The sequence below is a fragment of the Falco punctatus genome (assembly GCF_963210335.1).
Source record: "Falco punctatus genome assembly, chromosome: 4".
Lineage (NCBI taxonomy): Eukaryota > Metazoa > Chordata > Aves > Falconiformes > Falconidae > Falco > Falco punctatus.
Genome location: NC_137583.1, coordinates 85,536,967 through 85,561,349, shown reverse-complemented (window position 1 = coordinate 85,561,349; position 24,383 = coordinate 85,536,967). Strand labels below are relative to the sequence as shown.

At 42.1% G+C, this 24,383-nt stretch overlaps 2 protein-coding genes across 5 annotated transcripts in view; one reads left to right on the top strand and one right to left on the bottom strand.

Annotated features, from left to right (window-relative positions):
• The window catches only part of TPK1 (thiamin pyrophosphokinase 1), a 314,750-nt gene extending 294,242 nt beyond the window's left edge, over positions 1-20,508 (top strand). For all 4 annotated transcript variants that reach the window (XM_080386111.1, XM_080386108.1, XM_080386110.1 and 1 more), the window contains one exon: positions 18,943-20,508. In XM_080386111.1, coding sequence (XP_080242237.1) covers positions 18,943-19,061 — 119 coding nt within the window. In that variant the 3' untranslated portion in view covers positions 19,062-20,508. The remainder of the gene's footprint in view (positions 1-18,942) is intronic.
• Positions 20,509-21,378: 870 nt separating this feature from the next.
• On the bottom strand, positions 21,379-23,799 carry SEC61G (SEC61 translocon subunit gamma; the record flags this gene model as incomplete). The annotated part of the gene is made up of 3 exons (XM_080386135.1): positions 23,669-23,799; positions 22,645-22,744; positions 21,379-21,485 (listed from the first exon to the last, which is right to left on the bottom strand). Exons 2-3 carry the CDS (start codon positions 22,736-22,738, stop codon positions 21,379-21,381), a joined length of 201 nt encoding a protein of 66 aa, XP_080242261.1. The 5' UTR covers positions 22,739-22,744; positions 23,669-23,799.
• Positions 23,800-24,383: the final 584 nt, after the last annotated feature.

Below are 24,383 nucleotides of genomic sequence, written 5' to 3'. Positions count from 1 at the left end.
CTTTAATGAAGAAGTAAGCACTGTCATCTTCCCTTCACCCTATCCCCCGTAATGTCACTGGGTGCTCCAGCTGTTTTTGCTTTCTCTCTGCACAGTGACTTGGGAACAAAACCGATGACCTACTTAGTGTAAGATAAAAATTTCAGAGTTGGTGCTCAAGGCGTTGTGTCCAGATGCTCAAGACCATTGCTGGCAGCCAAAAACTGCTTTGTTGATGGTTTAGTGTCCAAGCAGGACCAATATGTGGCAGCTCTTTCTCAGTGGGTTTTTTTTTGTTTTTTTTTTTTTTTTTTGCAAGATGCTTCCAGTAAGGACTTTCATCATTCATTTGTGCAGCTTCTCCCAAGAAGGAGAGTAAGTTCCCTCCATGAAATTGTGAGACTGGCACAAGCTCTGAAAAGGAGGGGGGAGGGATCTTTAAAATAAGGTGTGTAGCATCTAAAGGGCAAGAAACGGCACAATGAACAGGACTCATCCCTGCTGTGAAACTGGGGTGATGTTCCCAGAGTGTGGAGAGGCAGAATTTCACATTGTCTATGATAAAGTATAATGGAAGAACCGCTCCTTCTAAAGCTCTGAACGTCTCATGCTGTTGGGGGGTTGCTGACTCTGTGAAGCAGATGTCATTAATATCAATGAGGGTCTGTAATAATCTCCCACGGGACAAGTGACATTTAGGGATTCAAGACTGAAATAAATGAGAAATAGAGCAGGACCATTAAAGAATGTATTAGAATTGGTTAGTATTATACTGTCCCATTATATATGGGACTACCTGGTACCTGGTAATACTTTAATTTATTTCTCTTCTTCTTCTTCTTCACTCACTCTCTCAATCAAGACAGAAAAAACCTTTCTTCTCTTTCAATCAAGTCCAGTCTGTGCTGGCTCAAAAAATTCAAAATGTGGCCACCCTCTTTGTAGATTTTCCTAACTGATAATGAAGAATCTAAAACTTTTAAGACATTAAGTCACCATTTAAAAGTTGAATGTGTCTTGAGAAACTTGTATGGACAATAATACAGAAAAAAAGCTTACATTGATGTCTTGGAAGGAGGAAGATGCAGTGAATATCCTAAAAAAACCCTTTGACCTCAGCATTGCTGGTGCATGCTGTGTTATACAGCAGAAGGCATTTTGAGGTTACTGTGAAGAGAGAGAAATACATCTGAAGAGCTTTATTTTGAGGCTCTCCAGAGGCTGTAAGCACACCAGAAGGCTGCAGAGGTGCAAAGCAGTGATATCCTTAAAGCACTGAATTGCCTGTCCTTGCCTGTGCCGGCGTTCCCGAGCCCTCCGGGAGGCAGGCTGGGTGCCAGCGTGCTATGCAGCACCTTGGGCTGCTTTGGTTTGTGCCTATAGATGCGGCCCCCCAAGGCAGTTCAGCTGACTGAGCAGTGGCGAAGCACAAGGTGCTTCTCTTCCACCCGGGCAGCCTGTCTCCTTGGCTGCAGGATGACAGAGGTATGGCGAAAGAGGAGGAACCCAGCAGGCATCCTCCAAAGCCAAGGGACCATACCCCAATGAGCAAAGGTAGCACGCCTTTGCTCGTGGTCATCTGCACTGAAGGAACTCCATGGATTTCAGTTACCAGTCCTGATTTCTGCTCTGGGGGTGAAATGTGCCCCTAAACACAGTGATGGGCATTCTGTATGCTGCTGGTAATCACAGCTTTCAGTCCATGTGGGAAGAAATACTATAAAAACCAGGACTGGCAAAGGTACTGAAGAACATGAGGCCGCTCCCTTCCGTACGTCCCTCCAAAGCACTTTCAGGTATGTTTTTCCTCATGTGGTTTTAAAGATCCTGGACCAAACAAACGTTAACATGCAGGGCTGAAGGTCTGAGACCATGCTGAGGCTCAGCTGGAGGGGTTGAGGAGTGAGGGGAGAGAAAATCTTTCCTACCTGTGGTAACCGAGAGGCTGAATCTCCACAGGAGAAAAGACAGAAGGTTCAGAGCCTGCCCGCTTTCTCCTGTGCTTTTCCAGAAAGGAACAGATTTTGATTCCCAGAGGAAACAAAAAGACAGAGAAACGCCGAGGGGGTTGGATGTGGAGTTTGAAGAGCCCTCAGGCAGGTAGGGGATGGCAGTGGCACCAGCAGGATGGGCTGGGATCAGGGAGAGAAGAGCAGTGCCAGCAGCAGGGCACTCCAGAGGATGTAGAGGCAGCCTGCTGCTGCTGCACACCTTTTGCATCAGCGTCAGTCGGCACAGAGTTAACAGCAGCTTTGGCCATTAGATACTTTTTAGGATTAAAGCAAGCAGGAAGGAGACAAGCTTGCTTAGTATTCAGCGAGCCCCTGTCTGGGTGCTCTTCCCCATTTTCTCTAGAAGTAATCTATTACCACATCTCAAGAGAAAAATGACCCCAATCTAAAGATTAATGGAGCAGTGTGTGGACGTTTCCAGTGATGTGTATGAAACTCAATTTTTTTTTGTCTCTGTACGCACTGAGGTGTCCTTTATCAGCAGATCTCTAGATCTTAAAAACTAGGCTGATTATTGAAGAGGGCAGCAGTCAATTTAGGGCACACAGTGTTTTCTTATGACGGAAGGTTTGCTGTGAAGTGCAGTAATTTATGTTGATAAATTGTGGCCGTCAGAATGTCTAGATCATTTCATAGGATGAATTTCTAAACGTACATCTCTAGTTTTGGTGGGGCAGTGGTGGGAAAGGGTATTTGTTTGGGAGACTGGGGGGAAGATAACTCCTGCATGTACCGTTCCTTGAAATGCAGCTACAGACTTTCACATGTTCCCAAAATTGGCTCGTTGTCAGCTTAAACCCTATTTTTTGGTTTATTTGGTATATTTGGTTACCAGTTTTGGTTTAATGTGACAAGTGAAAGAACTTTCATCCTTCATAACCAAGCTGCAACAAAAATGGAAGAGACTACGTGATGTCAAGATTGCGTAGTTTTTGCATGCTAGCTCTTTCTTAGCAAAGGGGTTTTTTTTGGTTTGGAGGGGTTTTGGTTGTTTCGGTTTCTTGTGGGGGGTTTTGTTTGGTTTTGGGGGGGTTTTGTATGCATGCCAAAATGTAAAGCCAGCTTGGCTCAGGCAAGGTATATCTAAGTGAAGCAAGCTGCCTTCATTTAATCAAGAGGCAAGAAAAATTACCATAATTGTTGTAAGAAAAACTGCTTTGGGGAGAAAAGACAGGAGTTTTCATACTGTGTTATTGATGTGTCTTACTATCATTAAGGTCATAAATAAAGAGATTAATTTAAAAGGAGAAGGGCTTTGCTAGGCTAAGTTTTGTCTTGTTTTGCTTGGGTTTTATATCAAGAATTAAAGGCACTGATGTGTCTAGCTGTCGTTCTGAGAGGTTACAAATTTCTCTGTCCTTTTTCCATCATGTTATATGGCCGGAGATTTTAAAAGGAATCTTTTGGACTTCGATTGAGCACAACACAGGCTGGGTACTGAAGTTTTTCTGTTATCAGTGACTGTTATCAGTGTTATATGTGTGGACTTAGCTTAAGCATATGATTTAGTACTTCTCTGAACTGTAGCTTGCAGAAAAGAACAGTGAACTAGACTAACTAGATAAGGTCCAAATTAGGTATGAAATTACCCTAAAGATGGGTGTGCGTATGTCTTGGAATTGCAGTTGACCCTAAAGATGACAGTGAATCTACTCAAACGGCCTGAAGGTTTGTGCCATTTGAACCTGATCTCCCTAAGGAATGATAGAGGGATCTAGCAGGTGTTTTCAAAGCGAGAAGTGCGTTCAAAGCTTGACCCATCACGACCCATCTGGACTTGCAGAGCTTTTGCAACGATTCTGGATTACAGCCTTCTATAAAGTGTGAGGGTTTGGAGTTCCAGGATTTTCAGTGGGGCATACACTGATATTAGTCCCATTAGCAATTAACGGGCTTTGAGGGGGTGGTTTGGTGTTTTAAATCCATTATGGTTCCGTGCAGAACTTGTTAAAGTACTGGTGTTAATGCTGCATCAATCTGAGCGTGCTGTGGCATATGGTCCAGTGCTAGTACCTGTAGAGGAGCAGAATTTAATAAAAATAAAAAAGATTCCAACATTTGGTTTCTGTTCTGGTAGAAAAGGTTTCTATATTGACAGACAACTGGCTGTGCATGTCATTTCCCAACCTTGTCCCCTATGACTGTTATACAGAGTTGCATGCACAGATGCAGCAGAACGAAAACTCCAGCATAACCTGTTCACTGACAACGGCAGTGCCTTTAGGCTGAACGCAAGCACCGCATATTCTTATGAGAGCTTGTAAAACCTTCCAAATAGCAGCGACCAGTAGCGGTTTCCAGCATGTCTCCCAGAGCTCTGGAAATTTGATATTTTCCTCAGCACTAAGAGTAACAGCCAGCTGGGATTTGTTCAAGTAAGCTCTTTCCTCCTTGATGCATTTTACTATGTCCACTTTTGCCACATGTGTCTTCAAGTTGGTATCATTTCTCCATTTTTTGTTTGTTTTGTTTTGGTTGTTTTTTTTTTTTCCCAAGACTTCAGCATTTTACGTTAGTGGTCCAGAACCTAGCAGTCTGCTGAAAATAAACTAAAATGAGATGTCTCTGTTGGGCATGTGCCATCTCCTAAAGGAAACACATGAGACACTCCAAATTTTGAGTTCCTCATCTTCCTAGCAGAAGGAAGTTTCCCCGAGTGTTACCTTTTGTTTCAATACAAAAAAGGCTGATGGAATCAATTACATCTTATTCTTCTCTTTTGACCTGAACGAAGAAAGCCCAAAAGCAGCAGCACATTTTTGCCTGGTACACTGCAATGTAATTGCATTATTCAATAAAAATTGCAACTGGCTCCACAGTGTAAGGGAGAAGGGAATGAGAAGCTGGCAGGGAGCTCAGGCTCTCCTCACATGGACAGGAGGAGCAATGTGTCAGGGGAAGCATGGGCAGGACCAGCCCCTGGGGTTGTATTCTCGTTACCTTACCTGTTCGCCAAATGTGCAGGGGGAGTAGACTGGCAGACTCTTAAACTTATTAACTGTTTTCTATTTGGGGAAGATTAAGTTTTGAAGGAAAACATCCAGTAATCACTGTGGTACTATTTATATCATCATAAACTTGTGTCAACTGATTTTAATAATTATTATTATTATAAAAACCAGCAACTCTTATCTCTGCCACTGCACACGTGCTGTAGTCATGAGAACTTTTCCTTTTTTTTGCCTTCTCACTTCTGCTTCTTCGCACAGTACCCCGACTTAACTCATTTTCCTCTCCTGTTCCCCCTTAGCCGTCAATCACTGTCACATTACTTTGCATCATATGCATCAAGAAGAGCAGCTTTTTCCATCAAGTAAGCCAATTCTAAAGCTGCCTTCCCAGAGGCTACACAGATTGTGCAAGCTGGAGGAACTCGGGAAAGAGTAAACTGGACAATAACAAAGGCTCCCAGAGCTGCTTCTGCCTGCCAATCTCTCATGCATGTATTCACACAGCGCTATATATAGGGCATGCCTCCAGGGCCAGGATCGTGGTATCAGCTCAGCGCGCAGACCTCCTGTCCACACCATTAATCACAGTAGGGAGGAGGGAAATGGCTCATTACGCTACATCAATGATATTGTCCATTCTGTCTTCTGCAAATTACAGTTCTCTCAGTGTTGCGTTCAGCATCCCCTGACTTTTGAAGTCCATGATCCAAGAGAGGGAACAAAACTTCTTAACAGGAGTGTTTACCTGTGGGCAACAGAGGTTAGCCAGCAAACCGCAAGTTTAGTGAGTTTGGAGTGCTATAGCAAGGCCAGCTTTCCAAGGGATAGTTTTTCTGCTGTTTAAATCTTTGGTAGCGTTCCTTCCCTCTCTCAAGATGAGAGCTCTGAGGGAGTTTTTCTGTTCTGCAGCATTGTTTTCAAGCTCCTCAGCCTGCTTCCAGTATAGTTTGTGTGTCTAACATCTGTAACGCATCCTTTATGGCTGACTGACTTCAGGTGGATTTGAGGAAGAGCTTTCTGCAGTATTCTGGCCTTCCTTACAGATCCCATGTGTTGCCGGAGAAATCCTATGCTATTTATGGGTACCCTTTCAAAGCAGCATGCGGAGATTTATCCATCTGGCTGCTGCTGATGTTAGAAATCATATAACTACATTTTTGCTCACAGCCTTTAGGTTTGACACTTTATTGCTTTCTTTTCTGCTTATGTACCTGTAAATGAGCCGTGCACTTCAAAATCTGTGTCATCCAGGTTTCACTCTGGCACTTGACAAGACAAACCTCTCGCCGTGTGCTGCCCTCACTGCTGCGGGGCTCATCTGCATCAGTTCTGTACAGACCCTGCAAGGTTCTCCTGCTCCTCCTGGAAATATTTTTCTGATGTTTATCTTGGTGTTCTCTAAACCCACCCTCCAGTAAGGTTTAAGCTCTTCTCAAGACTTTCTTCCTGGCTGATTTTGAGGATAATTGCAAAGTGCTTCCCTTGGTCTCGTGAAGTCTGCATTGTAGTGGGCGGGCATGTGGTATTATTTTGATGGTCTTAAAACAAGCCTGCCTGTTTCTAGAAGAGCAGTGCTGCCTATTCCGTAACAGACATACATTTTGATAGGTGACCATGCCTTAAATTACAAAATAGATGTAATCGTTCAGTCATCACCAAGCCTGATGTTGGGTCCAAAGCTTGCACAAGGCGTCTCTAGGTTTTGAGGGCTATCTCGGAGATACACTGGCCTCTTCCATATCAGTGGAGGTCTTGTAGCAATAGGCAGTGATATAGTCCTAAAGTTAGGATACTAGGAGGAGTATATGCCTAGCTACACATCTTTCAAGAGGTGAAATAGACTTATAGGTCTTGCTTGCTTTGAGACTTCTGCATTTGGCTAATTATGTAAAGTGTCTACTCTGACTGGAATATTCCAGGATTAATCTTTAGATGTGCCAATATATTCTCAGGTACTTCTGCTTGCTTTGTAAGCATGTAGACATCAGATTTTTTTATAATTGTTTTTTTTTAAAATCTGGGTATTGCAGAACATTTAGGATAGCAGAACATAGAAGAATTCAAATGAAAGGGTTATAGCTATATTAAATTTTTCTGATGAGCATTAGTCATAGATACATCCATCTTCTAACGCACTATGCAGCACACTTGTTGAAACTACTGGTAGAGAATCCCACAGCGGTAGTTAAATGAATTTTTATAATTTGGAAATACTATGTGCTTTATTATTGATCTGCCTTATCTGAAAGTAGAAATTCACATTGGGATTTTTTTCAATTTTAAGCAAAGATACCTAGTTAAAATAAGTTTAGAAACAACAAAGGAGATAAACCTATGATTCTTCCCCCAGGATAAAGAGATACTCGCTCATACTCTTATCTGTTTTAACTGTACTTACTTCCTTTTCTAACACTTACAGCACACCTCTAAAAAGTTGCATTAGTCTGCTGTAGGTGACAGGTTAATCAGAAACCTTTTACAGTGTTATTTTTTCATCCTTCAGATACTTTCAAGAAAGATGTAAACTTAAAAGGAACTTAAGCTGCTATCACTGTTTCTAGAACTAACAGAAATGTTTTAATTTCTTTAAAAAAAAATCACTTAAAAAGTGATTTTTTGCAAAGTCTGCTTTTCCTCTGAGATGTTTTTGCTTTCAGTAAAATCTTCCCTATTTGCAAAATAAAAAAGTATTTCACATCTGGTGATTTTAGAGAATCAGTTAGATAATTAACATCTGTGAAATTCTACTTGTGTAGAATTTGTGAAGTGACTACATGACAAGAAAGAGTGGAAAATGTTGAGTACGCCAAATGGTGAGGATGGGAAAAGCACTGTCAAATAAGATCCAGTCATATTTAATAAGTTTGATTTTGTGTTTCAGACAGGTGGCTTCCTTAGCTGTTGATGGGAATGTTTCTCCTACAGTACCCCTCAGACACTGATAATTAGTGAGGAATGGCAAGTGTTTGAAGATGACAGTAACTTCAGGTGTGGTAAGGAACATCCCAGGCTATAAATTGGATTTACTTTATGGAAGCTCCCGATAGCCTAAAAAGAGAGGCTGTTTGAGGATGTATTTCCTTACTTGGTGATTGCAGCCATCATGGTTTTTCAGCCTCAAGTGCAAGAAATTAGGTGGTGTTGGCAGGAGTAGACAAGCTGTAATGTAGTGGGCTTAGTCCTTTATTTTACATGCAGCTACCGGATTTGTAATTCCTTTTCCTTCCCAGTTCTTGCAATGTGTTCGGGGTGGTTTATCGGTAGGTTAAAAGCCAATGTCAAGTCCCCCATACAGTAAAAGGGAGAGCCTGCTGACATGCATCACTGTGCCACGGTGTGACTGTTGCAATCCATCTCGACCAATGTGTTTGAAAGTTGAACTACATATAATCAATCGCACTCTTAAAACTTTAATGTCTTTGACTGCACCATGTAGCACTACATTGATTTAGCGGTGCGTTCGGCCTCTGCCTTTGAGGGTCAAGAGCCTACATCACCTGGGCTGGGCCATGCCAGACACGGTGCTGCGTGATTAATGCCTGAAGCCTTTAATGCCGCTCAGCCCAGGCAAAACGCATGGCAGAGCCCTGCTTAAGCAGTTCCCTGGAGGAGAAGAAGCAGAAGAAAACATCCCCCAAACCATTTAATCCTTAACAGTCACAGGGCCTGGGGACGCATGACATGTTTCCGAATGGAGAGTATGAACCACTAGCCACTTTGCAAAAAGCAGGGGCGGGGGGCGAGACTTTCCAAAGGTCAGGAGGAGGAAGCGCACCAACATGAAGAGCGTTGTTCATATTGGAAATCATTACTTGAAATCATTCGGACTTTTCCAGAGTGCAAAACCAACTATAGGATCCTCAGTAGCTAGTTTTCCACTCGAATAAAGTCTTTGACAGTTGATGAGACTTTATTCTTGTCTTTAATAATCAATCTCCCTTTTTTGATTTCGGGGACAAATATTATATAGAAGCTGTTTGCGTTCAACAGCATTGACAACAAATCTGAATGTTGCATCCAAAAAAAGACCGCAGAAGCAAACAGACAAGAAGTTTAAAATGAGCCATATGCACTGACTTACAATTCATACACATAGCAGGTACTATTCCTGTGTCCTTCCTGGGGCAAAGTGCTCTAATGGTGGACAAAGCGGGTATTACTATCAAAAATAGCCTTTGCTGTGTCATACGTTACATTTTTTGTTGGAATTTTTTTTTTTTTAAATGCTGACTTGGAAAGAAGGAAGATTGAAAGACACAGCAGGCAACACTACTTCAAAAAACTCCTTTATTTTTTGGAGGACAGGGAGAGCCATCTAATCCAATTGAGCAACTCTGAACTAAAACCAGTGTGGTTTGCAGTCTCCTGTTGAATTTCACGTTCTGTCTCAGGGGTTGCAGCAAATAAACTGCTGGATTCCTGTGAGCGAATGTGGAAGGACTGCAGCTTCATGAATGTCAACAAATGTAAGTTTACCATGCAAGTTTGAAGACAAATGGAATAGAATTAATAAGCATCAGTAGTGGCTTTATAATTGAAGTAATATAGGCATTAGAAGTACATAGGATATTAGTAATCATATTAATTATTTGTTAACAGAAAGACAAAGTAATAAAATTAAAAAACAGAAAGCTTAGTTATTCACATGCAGATCTAGGGGGACATTTTGTAACAGAAATAATTGCTTTTACTTCATCCTCAGGGTGATATGATCTGTGTCTAATTGTTTTTCCTGAAGAAAGCAGAGCAATCTAAAATTCTAAGTAACGCAGAGCAACTGTAGGAGTGAAAATAACCACATTTTAGAAACCTCTTACAGCATCCCACCCCAACGCGGTGAAAGGGAGCAGTGCTGCTAGGGAGGGTAAAGATAAATGGAATTACTTTTCTATTAGAAGTATAATAGACTTTATTAGTTAGTCACCTGTGCTCAGAATAGATCAGCTGTCAGGGAGAGCAAGTAGATGAACATGTACCTTGTGAGCTGTCAGGAGCAGATCAGTGTGGGTTTTTTAAATAATAATTACCCGCTTCCAGAGAAATGTTTTAGACAAAAGCACAGCTGCTTTATTGATGATACCTTTTGTGCATAAGGATTAATATTCTAGTTTGTTCTTTTCATTTTTCCATGTAAATGTAATATCATATTTCCATAAAACTCTTTTAGGAAATGGTGCCGTTCGCTATTAAAGCTTGCATAATAAAATTGTCAGGGATTTAATTTGATTAAAGTTGGTGATTTGTAATAAAGTGCTAGTAACTAAGAGGGGCTGCTGCTCACCTTCAGGGCTGGTAATGCCCTTGCCCTCTGCAAGCCACTGTTCAACCAGCTGTCAGGCTTTGGGGTGGCAGGGCAACCAGAAGGTATCAGCTGCTTTTTTTTTCTTCACCCAACCCAGAGGCAAGGCAGCTGTTCGCTGGTGGACCTGGTGGTCCAAGGAGCAGTCTGAGCACCAGATCCACTGTTCTGGCAGAGTTTGATAGCCTGTGTGGTCTGGTGACTTGATTGCCATGAGGTCTGGGAGGAAGAAACTCTTACACCCGGTGGTCCAGGGAGTTCTGTGGCACAGATGTGGCTCCTGGGGGCCACCCAGGAGTCTGAACAGTGCAGCCACGGATGGGTTCGTTCTGGTAGGGGCTGGACATGGGAGGGAAGGGTTAAAGTCTGCAGTATGTTGAACCCCTCCCAGAGTTCAGAAGATCTGCTTTGATCTTCACTATTGTAACCTGGAGTGTTGTATACAGCCACCTTTGTTCTGCCACACATACTGGTTCCAGCCCGCTACCCTTCGGCTGCTCTGCTCTGCGTCCTGCCCCTCCAAAACATGGCAGAAGCTGGAGTTAAGGATGGAGCCTTCACAGAGCTTTGTCAGATTAATTTAGTGTTGGCACTGTAGCCCAGTGACAGAGCAACTTGTGCCGTAGAACAGGACTCTGGATGTGGAGCCGAGCTAGCGCTGGCAGCAGTGATAAGATGGAGAAGCTAGCCTGCTTAGATTTATTTTTCAGGGCTGGCTAGAGACTGGCTTTAGATCAGCTCCCTTAGGAAAATCACATCCCCACTGCAGTGGAAGGAAGCAGAGCAGTGCTGAATTCAATGGCAGACTCGATGCTGGGGACTCTTCCCACGCACCGGTGGGCAGCAGCAGAGGTTGGCTGGGACCGCTGTGCAGTGTTTATGGCAGCGCTGCTGTTCTCCGTGGTGCAGATGAGCGAGATCCCCATTTCACCCACGCTGTGTAGGTATTTACTGAGCAAATATCCACATACCTGTATTTCAGCTACAGGCCCGGCTTGAATGTTACAGGAATAATCATTGTATCTGCCCATTTTTGTAAACCATGGGAACAACAGTACCAGATGGAAGCTGGAAGACTTGTATTATGCATGTGTTTTAAAATCCTCTTTCACTACCTCTTCTTGTGAATTTATGAATCTAAATGTGACAGCATTTATCAGGATTCCCATGAACAGAAGAGGAAAATAATTAAATATGTGTTCTGGTTAACTAATACCACACTTAAAAACCCCTTGAAGGATAGGTTTCTGTGAGGGGTGTTTTTTTCATCTTTATATGAAGTGCTGGGAAATGACTGTAGCTAGAGGCAAGATGCTGATCAAGGTCAGTCCTGGATCCGGTTGCGTTGGAAAGCTTTCTGGTGCCAAGTTGTTTGAAGCCTGAGTACATGGCTGTAGCCTGCTAGCCCTGAGATTTGGGACAGGGAAATGTTGCCTCTCCTTTCTCTTTCCCTGGCTCTCTTCCCTGCCTCCAACAGCCCAATCACAAGGAACGCAGGGGGAATTTCGCTCCTTTCTGCAGCACTGTGGGTGGTCATTTGCTAGGATCATTTGGAACAAATTTAGTAGATTTCACCCTTAGATGCATCATATCAACTTGGCTGTGTAGCAGCTTTCAAAATAACGAGTATTTTTAGGTTCTTTGCTGTCATGTCAAACCAGAGCTTCAGACCTAAATGCCAAGACAGAATGCCATTGTTTTTAGCTAATCTTGGGTTTCAGTGTTATACCAGGTTGCCATCCTCAGCTTTGTGTGACTAAGTAACGTCTCTAAATCATGGAAACATGATAGGATGATGTGCACTATGAATTGTCTTACAGGTAAGCTTAGAAATACAACAATTCATTAGCTGATGCAGCTCAGCCCCTTGCTCTTGCCCCCTTTTCTCATGAGAATAGCATTCTTTATCTCACAGCAGGAACTAGAGACAGACCAAAATAGCAACAAGTTACTGTGTCTAGATTATATGCGAGATCTCCACAGTAGCGACTGTCACACTGAAGCTGTATTTTCTTTCTGCAGCTGTTTCTTCACTGCTCTAACGGTATTATTAATAGTACCTGTCACTTATACAGCCCCTCAGAGTTGTAGGTAGTTTGATAAACATTACACAAACTTACTGGAAAGCATAAAAAAATGAAGTAAGCACTCTGCTTCTTACTGGCTAAACTAAATTCTGTAAATTAGTTCATAGCCTGACTTTGCTATTAGCTTAGTGAAAAGAAAAAACTGCTTCCAGACCAGCTAGTTCCCCGACTTGCTTTATACTTAAATTTTTGGTAAATCACGTCTGCTATTGTAGTATTGGTACAGCTTTATCATATCTAGTCTAGAAAGGCACTACTGCAAACAGTATATCCATGTCAGACGTTCCGGACCACTTTTAAGAGGCCAAAGTGATTTTGAGCAAGCACTGGTGTACGTCTTGTTAGTAGTGCTACGATGCTACTACTAGCCATAGAAACTTCCTGCAGTTAATGATTCTTGTTGCTTTTGGAGAAGCAGTAGTAGCAGAAGAGACATTAATGTAGAAAGCACTCTATTTTTTAGCATCATTTTTATCAGCTTCTCACTTTAAATTGCCACAAGCAGGTGATGTGACAGGAGGAGTCTGAGCTATTCTTACAGTCCCACCGTGATTACAAAGCTGGAAAAAATATGTGTGCTGGAAATAAATGTGAAAACTTCTGACATCCATTTGCACTTCTGAAGGCTCACCCAGCATAGGTGGTTTCTCTCCAGGGCAGAACACACAGTTCTGTTAACATAATTTTTCTCTCTTTTAAAATGAAATTGTTAAGCCTTGACAGCCAGTGCTTGTGTTGTCACCTCCCAAATTGCCACCAAAGTGGGGCCAGGCAGCCCAGAGCCTGCCTTTGCCAGCACTAGAGCCAGTGGGATAACCTGCCTGCTGGCTCCCCTTCGCCCCGTATCCTCTCCGTGCCTTCGTGAGCCCTCTCGTACCAGTCTGCTGAGCTTACAAACCCACTGTTCTGTGCTACAAAACCAGGTACCAAAAGTTACAATAGTTGTAAAAATTGCCCCATGCCCTGCCCCGTGCACTCTCGGCTTATTCAGCACTCCCCTCAGCCCTGAGGTGACCTGTGCCATGGCAGGCCAGCCCGTCCCCTCCCAGCAGACATGGCAAGCCCTTGTGGTGCTTCTGTGTTGGGTTACTGTTGAAAATAGTTCATGTTTTATTGTAAATTACTGTTATTTGCAACTTCCAGTTTTGCAGTTCCCACTGCACAGAGATCAAGGACCCAGTTTTTTCCTTTGTATCCATCAGTGTAAATCAAGATTAACTCCAGTGAAGTCAGTCTAATCACAAGAGTAAAACTAGGAGGAATGAAAGGAAAAGTCAGTCTATAAACTATTTGGTTTTTATTTTTAAATAGCAAAATTAATGCTGCTGTTCTGCAGACACAGGGTGACCTGCAAAGTACTAGCTCATGCGTTACTAATGCATCTCCATTTAAATGCAGATTTTTGCTCCCAACACAGAACTTCAGGGAATCCTCTCCAGATAAACTGTAATAGGATACCAAATGGTAATTCAATATTTCACTGTAACTTGTGTTTCAGTTTATTGATCTTAATTTTCTATCATTTTGATGCAGTATTTGGCTAGGGGGAAGAGGATTACATTCACTATAATAAGGCTTTTAATTAATAATTAATTATTTTTATATTCCAAACACCCATGCCAGCAGTAGCAATCTGCTTGCATTCTGATACCTATTCCTGTTTTCAGGGGTGGAAATCACCAAGGTGTGACTCTGCATATTGCAGGAAGTCATTGAGACAAGAAGCACAGTATAGATACTGCAGGATCCATGTGGGACACGCTTCACGTGCCGGTGGTTTGTTCTCAGCCGTATGTGGTAACAGTAGTAAAACCCCGACTTGTTGGTGAAATCAAGGGGGACACTGGTGGGGATGCTTGTGTCTTCAAGGGCTTTCCTGTGAGCTTCTATTTGCCTGCATGTCGTCAGATAAAAGGCATGAGGCATTACTGTTCTGCCATTCTCACACCAAAATCACTTCCTTCACTCCTCCAGCTCCTCGGTGAGGAAGGACTTGCACCTCGTAGGCTCCACTTCCAGCACGACCATTAGATACTGCAGGGAAAAGCACCTCTCTCGGTTGTCCAGATTTCGCTGTGGTTTTGGTATAGATGTAGGAATAACCAGAGGGCCTGCTTGTTCTATTAAGCCTTTCAAATTAATGACATCATTTGCTTTTGCCATATATGGTATGTTTAAGGAGATGTTTTTTCTCTATACGTGCCTCTCCTAAAGTGCAGCTTATACAATGTACATGAGACCTTGATATGAGCTTTCTTCTGCTGGACTGGGGTTACATTCAAGTGTCCTAAATAGTACAACGAAGCCTACTAGATCATGAGTACAGTTATTAAGAGATACTGAGGATTTCTGTGGCACCTAATACGTCGAGACCCAGTATAGTTAGTTAGTCCCCATGACATCTCAGCTTCCAGGCTGAAAGCCTGCAGCACAACGGTGAACACACTGCAAGCAAGGCTGAGCTCTCTTCTCCAGTACAGGCAATGAAAAAATACATCTCCCAGCCATGGTAGAGGGATAAATATAAGAGGTTTTAAATTACATTTTTAGGTTTGGACTTTTTTATTTTTTTTATAATAGCTCCATTACTTATACGTTGCATTTTATTAACATTTCTGAATGTTATTCCGGCAACCATGAGATTTATCAGTTTTCAATGTCTTAGATCTGTGATTAACAATTTCTGCATGGCATCCTTAGAATTGTGTGTATATATATATATTAAAAAAAAAAAAAAGAAGTATCAGAAGACAAGCAATAAGACAGTGGCAACACGCAGTCAGGGTTAATGAGACCGCCTTTGTCATATAATTTGGTCAGCAAAAGGGATGTCTGAGAAATAATGATCTTTGTGATTACGCTCCTTTGGGAAGCTCACCTATGAGCCCTCAGATTTCTTCTCTAAATTATTTCCAACATTTTCAAACCCTGACAGATTCAGCCATGTGCTAAACGAAATTAAAACTGCTAGAAAAACATTCCTCCACTACATCAAAACAAGCCCTGCCTATGACCACATTTAGGTCTGAATTAGTGCTTCGTTGCAATCCATCAGACAGAAATGAGAATCTTTTGTTATTGGTAGGAACAGGGCAGACCATAAAAATCTCTCATAATGAGTTTGCGGTTTGTTTTGAGCTTGTTTTGGTGTTTTTTTTTGTTGCTGTGTCATACCGTCCTGTCATGTGTCCCCTCCCCATCCCGTCTCATCTCCCCACCACCGGGAGAAAAAAAAAAAAAAGAAAAAAAAAAAAAAAGAGCAGGAATAGCATTTGCTTTTAGTTCTGAAGACCAGAACTGTCAGACTTCAAAACCACACCACAGAACTACTACTTACTTACCTTCTCACATAAGCACAGTGACCCCCATTGCTTTGCTGGAAGGCATGGCCACCTAGGCTCAGTGCCACTGAACCACACAGTCATTGCAGACGGAAAGCAATAAGAAATAGTATAATTATGCTGGAGAATCTGGGTAGAGTATTTTTCTCATCAACAGTCTGCTGCCAGTAAACATGGTTTGATTTGAACCAAAGCAATAGGCAAAGTTTCAGAGGAATAAAAATGTCTTAACACTGCTAGAAAAGGGCAGATTCTCATTGAAAAAAATAAAACTACTGTTTGTCTAAAATTCTCAGTGATCCAAAATAAAATTTCTTTCAATTACAGAAATCTAAAAATCCTAGGGTTTTTGAAATTTAGATTTAAAAAATAAAATCACTATGTGAAATCCTTTATTCAAACAATTTTTGGTACTATACAAAACTATACTGAATATTAGAAAATAAAAAGGTTGTTTTCCTTGGAATGCACTTCAGAAAAATAATCTCAATAGTGAGAATGGCTTGGGGTTTTTTGGTAGTAGTTCTTTTTTTTCCCCCCAAGACATAAGCTCTTGCTAGGTCTTAACAAGAGACTGAAAACCATTTAAAAAAAGGGAACGTATCAGGCATGAACTGATAAAACTTCCCACTTCTTTGACCTTGCAAACTTCACATCATAATGCATGACACAGCAGGAAGTTTTCCTAGAAGCAGTAGGTATGCACATCCTTTTATTTCCTTTACTGGCTTAAACCTAGATTTTCACATTAGTTACTGTTCATTTATTGAATGGAAAGTATGCATTTTTAATTATGTTAGTTGAAATGTTGGCTGGTTGTGAAACCAAGTACTTGGAACTGGTCCATTTGAGCCCTATGAATCAGCAGTACTGTTTTATAGGTTTCGCATTTTTTCACTTCAAACTATGATCCCTTGCACAAAGAAAATCTGGTGGAGAAAGATAAAAGGCTCCATCTAGTGGGCAAGAACTTTTTATTTCAAGAAAAAAAAAAGGCTCCCATTTTTACTTAATTTTATGCATGAAAAAATACTGCTTTAGATTTTGTTTCATTAAGCTGCCATGTTGTTCTTAATTCTTGCCTTCTACAGAGCCATTATTTCATATGCAAAGCTGAAACAGTAAGAATTATTCTGACATTCTTGAGCAAGAAGTGATAAATGATACTAAATGAGTGGGTTTATACAGAACAGTTGATCCACTAAGTTCTTCCTCCCCACCATCACCTTCAAGCTCCAACATACAGCAACCAAAAATGGGTAATTTGTGTGTTGGCAAATATTTTAAACTATTTCAGGTTCTTTCCTACTTAGAAAACTGACTGGAAAGATTTATAACTTGACCATGACACTTAACGCAGTATTTTGGGAGACTTTTATACAGGGAATTCTGCCTGCACGTTACCTCACCTTCACTAAATAACCTGTTTGCCTGCAAAGGGTGAAATCTGGGTTCTCTGGCAACTCAGTCCAGCGCATCAGCTTCTGGCAAGGTGTAACCCCATCAGCCTCCGCTGTCCCTTCCAGAGGCAAACACCAAAACTCATTTGTCCTAGCATTTGTCTAGGAGCCTGCCTAACACTAGCGCATGCGTGTGTGTCCAAAATTACCCTGGTAGAATTGAGCACCTTCATTTTAGGGACATAATTGATGTAGTACAGTACTTCCCCTACCCCCCCACCTCCCAGCCTTTGCTGAACTTCTGCACTGCATTGCAGTTATGCTCCAAACTCATGAGAGATTCAAATGGCAGGACTCTTCTATTTAAATCAGTAGTGAAACTCAGGTGTTGCTCTCATTCCACCCAGACACAGCTAGCAGCTGAAACCTTGTCTTCAGTTTGTTTCAGGCTAAATAGAAGAGTGAGAGCAGGAGCAAGTAGCAACAAATGCAGATTTGGCAGAAGAGACACTGAACCACATTGTATATGCCCTGCCTTTTGTCAGACTGTCTCTCATTGTCAAGCCATACAGCCTGGCAGGATCAATTCCTTCCGTGCAGACAGTCTAACATGCACTGTAATACGTTACCACACCTACATTTACTATCGCCCATGTTTGCATCCACAACTGGAATATTTGTTTCCTATGCAAGTCACAAAACATAGCTTAACATGTTGTTTTGCACACTTGATCACAGGGAGATCTCTGTTTGCAGTGGGCTACTTGATAACAAATCCAGAGGATTCCTCCTTCAATATTAACACATGATTTGGCAACTCTGACAGGCCACACAGACTCACTGATCTGCCTGAACAATTCTCCCCAGCTGCAGCTCTCCTTGTATCCCCCATGGAATTGTAACTCTGTCACCAGTGAAGAAGAGCTGTCATTTGGCTTGTTTTACAGACTAAAACGAAGAACAGTCTCAGCATTCTTGCTCTGAACCTTTATATGAGCAAGGACTAACACAGAACTGACTAGTCTTACAAGTGCCTTTGGGGAAGTTCATACATTCGCAAAATGCAAGCAATGCCATCTCCAAAAGCGAGGAAGTTGAAGATAAACTGCATTTGGGTTTTTTTTGTTTAGGGGCAGCTTGCATCTTTGGTTTCAGCTTCTAAAAGTCTACGTAACCCTTAAAACACATCAGCTAAAACAACACAGAACAGTTGTTTAAAATGTCATGGAAGTTTCAGAACTATCATTACAACTGTTAGATGGGTTAAATCTCCTAAAATTCACATTAGCTATTTGTTAGAGCAACACTGCTTGGTTTCTAATGCACATAGACACCTACCTCACTAGGTACGCAACCAAAGAAAAGATGCAACTCACTTCAAAGCAAAAACTGTTAAATAATACCTCTTTTAACTGTGACCTTTGCTCTAGAACTGTTCCCGTTTTAAGAGATTACAGGCTTTCTGCCGAGTTGAAGCAAATCCCATATTTGGACCTACAGTAAGATCCTCTGCCTCATGTTACTTTAAATACCTTGTCTAGCACTGGTACTTGAGCTGATGCTCATGAAACTCAAGTTTCCAGATGTGAAACTCTGGGGAATATTCAACAATCTGCTTTTGTAATAATCTGCTCTAAACTCAAAATGCTAATTTGGGGATTAAGTATTAATTTATTCCCTTCTACAGGTCATCAGATAGTTCACACAAGCCTTCTAATTAATATTAAACATAGCTATTTTAGATGTTGTTTATCTGTGTTTGATTTACTCAGCTGTTTTTTTTTCCTTTGTGGGAGCAGCAGTCTTTACAATAGATGCACATCAATGCATTTGTTTCAGGACTACCACTAAGTCTCTTCTTGGTTTTTCCTAGCTAACCAGGTGCTGAAGTTTGGAACACTCGTCAGTACTTCCAACACCTACGATGACTCTGGGATTGTGACCATTGAGACAGACAAGCCTTTGCTGTGGACAATGGCTATCAAAATATAATCAGCTACAGCTGCCTCTTCTGATCTGACTCATATTACTGCAAAATTTCACAGAATTAAGACAATAAAGCTGTTCCAAAAGACACAAGCAGGCACTGGTTTTACGTACTGGACAGAAAACAAGTCTGAAATAAAAGTCACTTGAAATCAAATCAAGATCAGTAGCAATAAATGAGTATTTCACTCTGGAACCTCACATTGCTTAATCAGGACACCCAATACTGCTTCTCTATGGTTAGCTCAGACTATTTTTGCAAAGTATTTTATTCCAACACTGAACTATTTCTTCCCCTTTCTTCCCCTTTTACCAAAAGGAAATACAGTACACTGCTGCACACAGTATAACTGTGATAGCACTAAGAGTAGTTAATCTCATTTTCCTGTCCTGGTTTGTAACACATGTAGGCGCTGGTGAAGGTTTCTCAAGAGTAGTAACTGAACATTTCTACTTAGGAAACAAGTTTGTGTCCTGAAGAAGCTTCAGTTTTGCTCTAGTACCAATATCCAATTTCCCAGTATTAAGTGCTTTCAGTCTGTAATAGAACTAGCATTGTAACTTCTGCAAATACCAGATGCTTACAAGAAGTTGTTTGGAGTGAAATATAAATCTCTTAATCTCAATCTGAGGAGAAAGAGCATTTAATCTACCAGAGTTTCTGCAGGCTTAGTATTTAAAATCAAAATACTCAATCATTTCATAATGGAAACTTCCAGGTCAACAAATGCTGAGCCCTTTATTCTACATGGAGTTGTCTTAAAGAACCAGCACCCCAAACAGGTGTGTATCCTATCCAACAGCACGAGCCAGTTGTCGCTTAGCGGAAGGACTGCCTAGTGTCTCTAACAACTACATTAACCTCAAACTGTGTACCTCAATAACCAGGTAAGTTTGGCTTTCTTAATTATGCCATCAGAATAAGGACTGCCAATGCAAGTTCCTTTATTTGAGGAAGGTTTTTTTCCAGTCAGGTACATAATACAACCTAACAGGACTTCCAAATGCAGAAAGGAATTAGGGGTAATGATGGTGATTCCAGAAATTAGTTATGAGGATTCTAGCTGATAAACTTTTAAATCACCGCTTGAGAGGATACAGTAATGATGTTTTCTTTCTGTCTACTTTTTCTGGAACTATGCTGTTTACTAAGCAGTAAATTAAGCACTGGAACAGCTTCTGTAAAGAGACTGTACTGTTGTCACCCTTGGAGGTTTTCAATACCCTACTGGACAAAGCCTTAAACCAAAACAACTAAAATATTCTACTAAAAAAACCCAAAAACCTGTAATGTAGACAGGTATGTTCGCATACCCTTCAGAAGAGGAATAAGATGACAAGAGTGTTTGAAAACCCAAACTGAGCTTGTTTAATAGCAAACAAGTTAAAGCTGTGAAATCCTTGCAGCAAGTGTCATAACGTCTTGTTCTTCACAATGAATATTCAGCCACCTCTGTTGAGAGAACAAAGTAATCAGTTTCAACTAATCAGGTATGATGAAGTGATCCCATCTGAAGTCTAATTTATTCTCCCACCGTTGCCTTGTTAGCACAAACATTACTACCCTTGCAGCTTATCTCCTATTTTCAAAGGCTTCTCCTTGCCTAGAGGACCACTCTTACAGGTCTAAGCAAGCCACGAGTCACAGTCACAGAATAGCATTTAACCTCTTCCAGTGCTAGAAAAGGGATTGCATCAGCTCTGGAGAATCTGCGTTGTTTTAATCGGTAGCGTTAATGTGTCAGTACTGCAGCTGCCAGTCAACTTAAGGGTCAGGTTTTTTATGCTGCAACGTTAATTCCAAAAGGTATTTTACAGAATGCAGTTACACGTAAAACAAAGTTTCAAACACATCTAGCACTCAGTAAACAAAACAAGACCAACTTTGTTCCATGCCCTGTTACCCTCCAGCACACTCACCCAGTGTTCTCTATCTTACCACCCGTACTTTTACTTTGGATACCCAAATTATAAACTGGAAACAGTAAAGAGCACATAAGATCCAAATAAAGGTAAATGTTCTATGGTCAAACACACACCGAGGAACTAGAAATAAAAGTATTTGATGTTCAGTTTTTAAACAGAACACTCAAAAAAAAACCCCTGAAGAACTATGGATCTACTATTTTGCAGCATTCTAAATGAACAACCTACTCCTGATCAAGTCCTTTGAATCGTGTAATACCTGTTGTATTACGCTAACACGTGAAATACACAGATAATAAAGCAAAGTGGATCCTGCAGGGCTCACTAACATCCTCCATTTAAAATTGAACAGGTAAAAACAGGAGTTAAATGTAATGAAACTGAAGGTCATATTTACTTACACAATGATGTTGTTGATTGGGATATGGATCAGTTTGACAAAGAAACCAATAAATCCCATTATCGCAAAGCCTATTGCTGTTGCCATGGCAATCTTCTGGAACTCTGCAAACCCCAAAAATATGGCATACAGGAGATGTGCACCACAGTGACCAAAGGAGAGATCTCTTTTTGGAAAATGGTACTGTTAACACAGGAAGCAGTTCAAAAGCAAACTGCACTGACATTGAGAAACAAACACACTTTTTCAGAAGACAGATGAGATTTTAAGAGAGAAGATGCTGCTTTCCACACAGCATGGCTGATCTCAATTTTTTTAAACAATGAGCAGAATCAGAAATACCCACAGTCCATAAAAATTTGTAACTTGTATTCCATTACTTTTCCTTCATAATCCCCAATACAGTATCAAAAATGGAAAAGCTGCATTACGTCTGTCACAGGAAGACAGGAAGACCCCGTAAAAATAGACTACTTCAGTGGTATGCTCAACTATTTTAAGACAGCAACCACAAAGTGGACTAAGGTCGACAGCCCCTCAGAACCCTGCCAGTCTGACAATGAAGTGCCTCACCGATCTCAAAAGATGTCAGTAAACTTCATCCTGAGCACGTGAATAAAGCATCATAACTACTACCATTATGGACAACCAGGTGCATTCTGGTTATGGTTACAGCTTCTCTAATGCCTTTCGAAAATTCCCCAAACCTTCTCTTTTAAACAACACAGTTCTTTCAATCAGACAGTTGCTGACAACTGAGAAGTACTGAATGGGCACTGCAAAAAGAAATCCTAGCTCCTTTTGAGTCTCCTAAAATGAAGTGTATCCTCCAAGGTCACGTAACAAGCAGCTTCCTCCAGAATTTTCCTCAAGTTGACAGCAATCAGTCAAACCTGATCATTGCATTTCTCTTTTCAAAGTGCACAAAAGTTCTTCTCAGATCAGTTTACCTAACGCATGAAAATTATTACTTGTCCATCTCAAAGTCATTAATTTCAGCTACTTAGCCTATTTCATAAGGTGAGTTTTAGTACCGCTCACGCACCTATGTAAACACCAGAAAAGGATACACTTGACTTTATTATATACAGAACCATAAGTCCATTAATATTTGAACAGCTGCTCAAGTTTAAATCTCATATGGGAAGCTGAGACACGTTCAGCTGAGAAATGAATCAACGTAAGTCACATGTGGAAAAGATACATGGTAGAGATATAAGATGAAACAAGGATTGTGTTCTGGGTTTTTTTTGTGTGCTTTACCTTTCCTGTCAGGCTTGGTGCATCTTTTAACCAGTCGTATGGAGTCTTTTACAAACTGACGGCTGGGTTCCACGAATTGCATTACCTGATCCATGATTACCTGCAAAGATAGATTTGGTATTGGTGGCACCATATATATACTGAAAGACAGATTTTTTTTAATTACACAAGCAGAAGCAGCAGCTACCAACAAAGTTTGTAAACACTTAAGATAACTTCAGATGTGGTATTCCAACCTACCTGGACTTTAACAGATACGTCCACTTTACAGAAAAAAAAGACACTGTCAGTTACCAAAAATATTTGTAGACTTAAGATAAAGTCCAGTTAGATTGGAATACCACATTTGAAGTTAACAGATACGTCCACTTTACAGAAAATAAAGATTGTCAGTTACCAACAAAATTTGTAAAGACTTATGATAACTAAAAATAACTAAAAAATACCGTATTCCAACCTAACTGGAATTTAACAGATACGTGCACTTTACAGAAAATAAAGACTCTCTATCAGTAGATAGACACGAGGACCTATGCCTGCCTGCAAAAATATGAAAAATTATGCCTTTCAGCATAAAAGGAGAAAACAGCAGCTCCATCACGGTTTGCTTTCAGCCGATGCCCCACGCCGGTTTCTGAGAGCACTACTGAAGGCATCCGAATAGCCCAAACCCACCCGTTTCAAGACACACGCACCCCCAAGCCCAAACTTGCTTTTTTGAAAAAGACACACCACGGCCTGTTCTCGTTCCCAACGCAAGCGCCTGCCAGCGCCGCCACCCCGGCAGGACACCGGGTCGCGACCACCACGGCCCCCCGAGCTGGGGATCCCTCAGCGCCAGGCCCCCTCCCCGCGACACCAGGCCCCCTCCCCGCGACACCCGGCCCGCCCAGCGCCCCGCGCCTCGGGACGGCCTCACTCCAAGGGCTCCCCCCACCCGGGGGGGAGGGCTAGGGACCCCCACACACCCCTTCCCCCCCCCGGCCTTGCGGTCCCTCAGCCCCGTCCCCTCAGGGACCCTCACCGCCTGCGCTGCCGGCTGAAGGCCACGTCGCACAACAGCGGCAGCCCGTGACGTCACCGCGCCGCGCGGCGGGGCGGGCTTTTTTTAGGAAGAAAAGAGAAGATTTTGAGGGAGGGGTTGGGGATTTTTTCTTGTTTGGGTTTTTTTTTTTTTTTTTTTTTTGGTTGGTTGGGGTTTTTTCATTCCGGTGTGTGAGCTGGGCTGCGTTAGCATCAAGGCCGGCTGGGGCCTACTGAGGAGGGCGGTGCGGCCTGGTGCCGCGTCAGGGGAGCCTGGGCGCAGCGCCCCCCCGGCATGTCCTGCCGGGGGAGGGGGGCCCCAGCAGCACCCCCCCGGCCTGTCCTTCAAGGAGGGGAGTCCCCAACCCCCCGGGGGGCTGCCGGCCCCCCCCCTCGCAGGACAGGCCGAGGGGCGGCTGCTCGCCATGAGCCGCCCAGGCCTCCCCTCATGGCGGCCCATGGCCGGCAGCCTGTGCTCGGGCTGAGGAGACCTTGTCGGTGGGGCCTGGCAGGGTTAATCCGTCTGTAATTTATCCAAGCAGTGCTGCTGTGGATGTTTAATGATAAATTTGCTTTTTCAGGGAAGGTAATATATGCCAGAGGTTTGTAGCGGGGAATCTAGGGAAGGTGGTAGCAATGTAAGAAACGCTTAAAAAATGGGAAAGATTTTACATGGCAGTGCCACAGGCGCAATGTGGAATGCTTCGTTGTGTGAG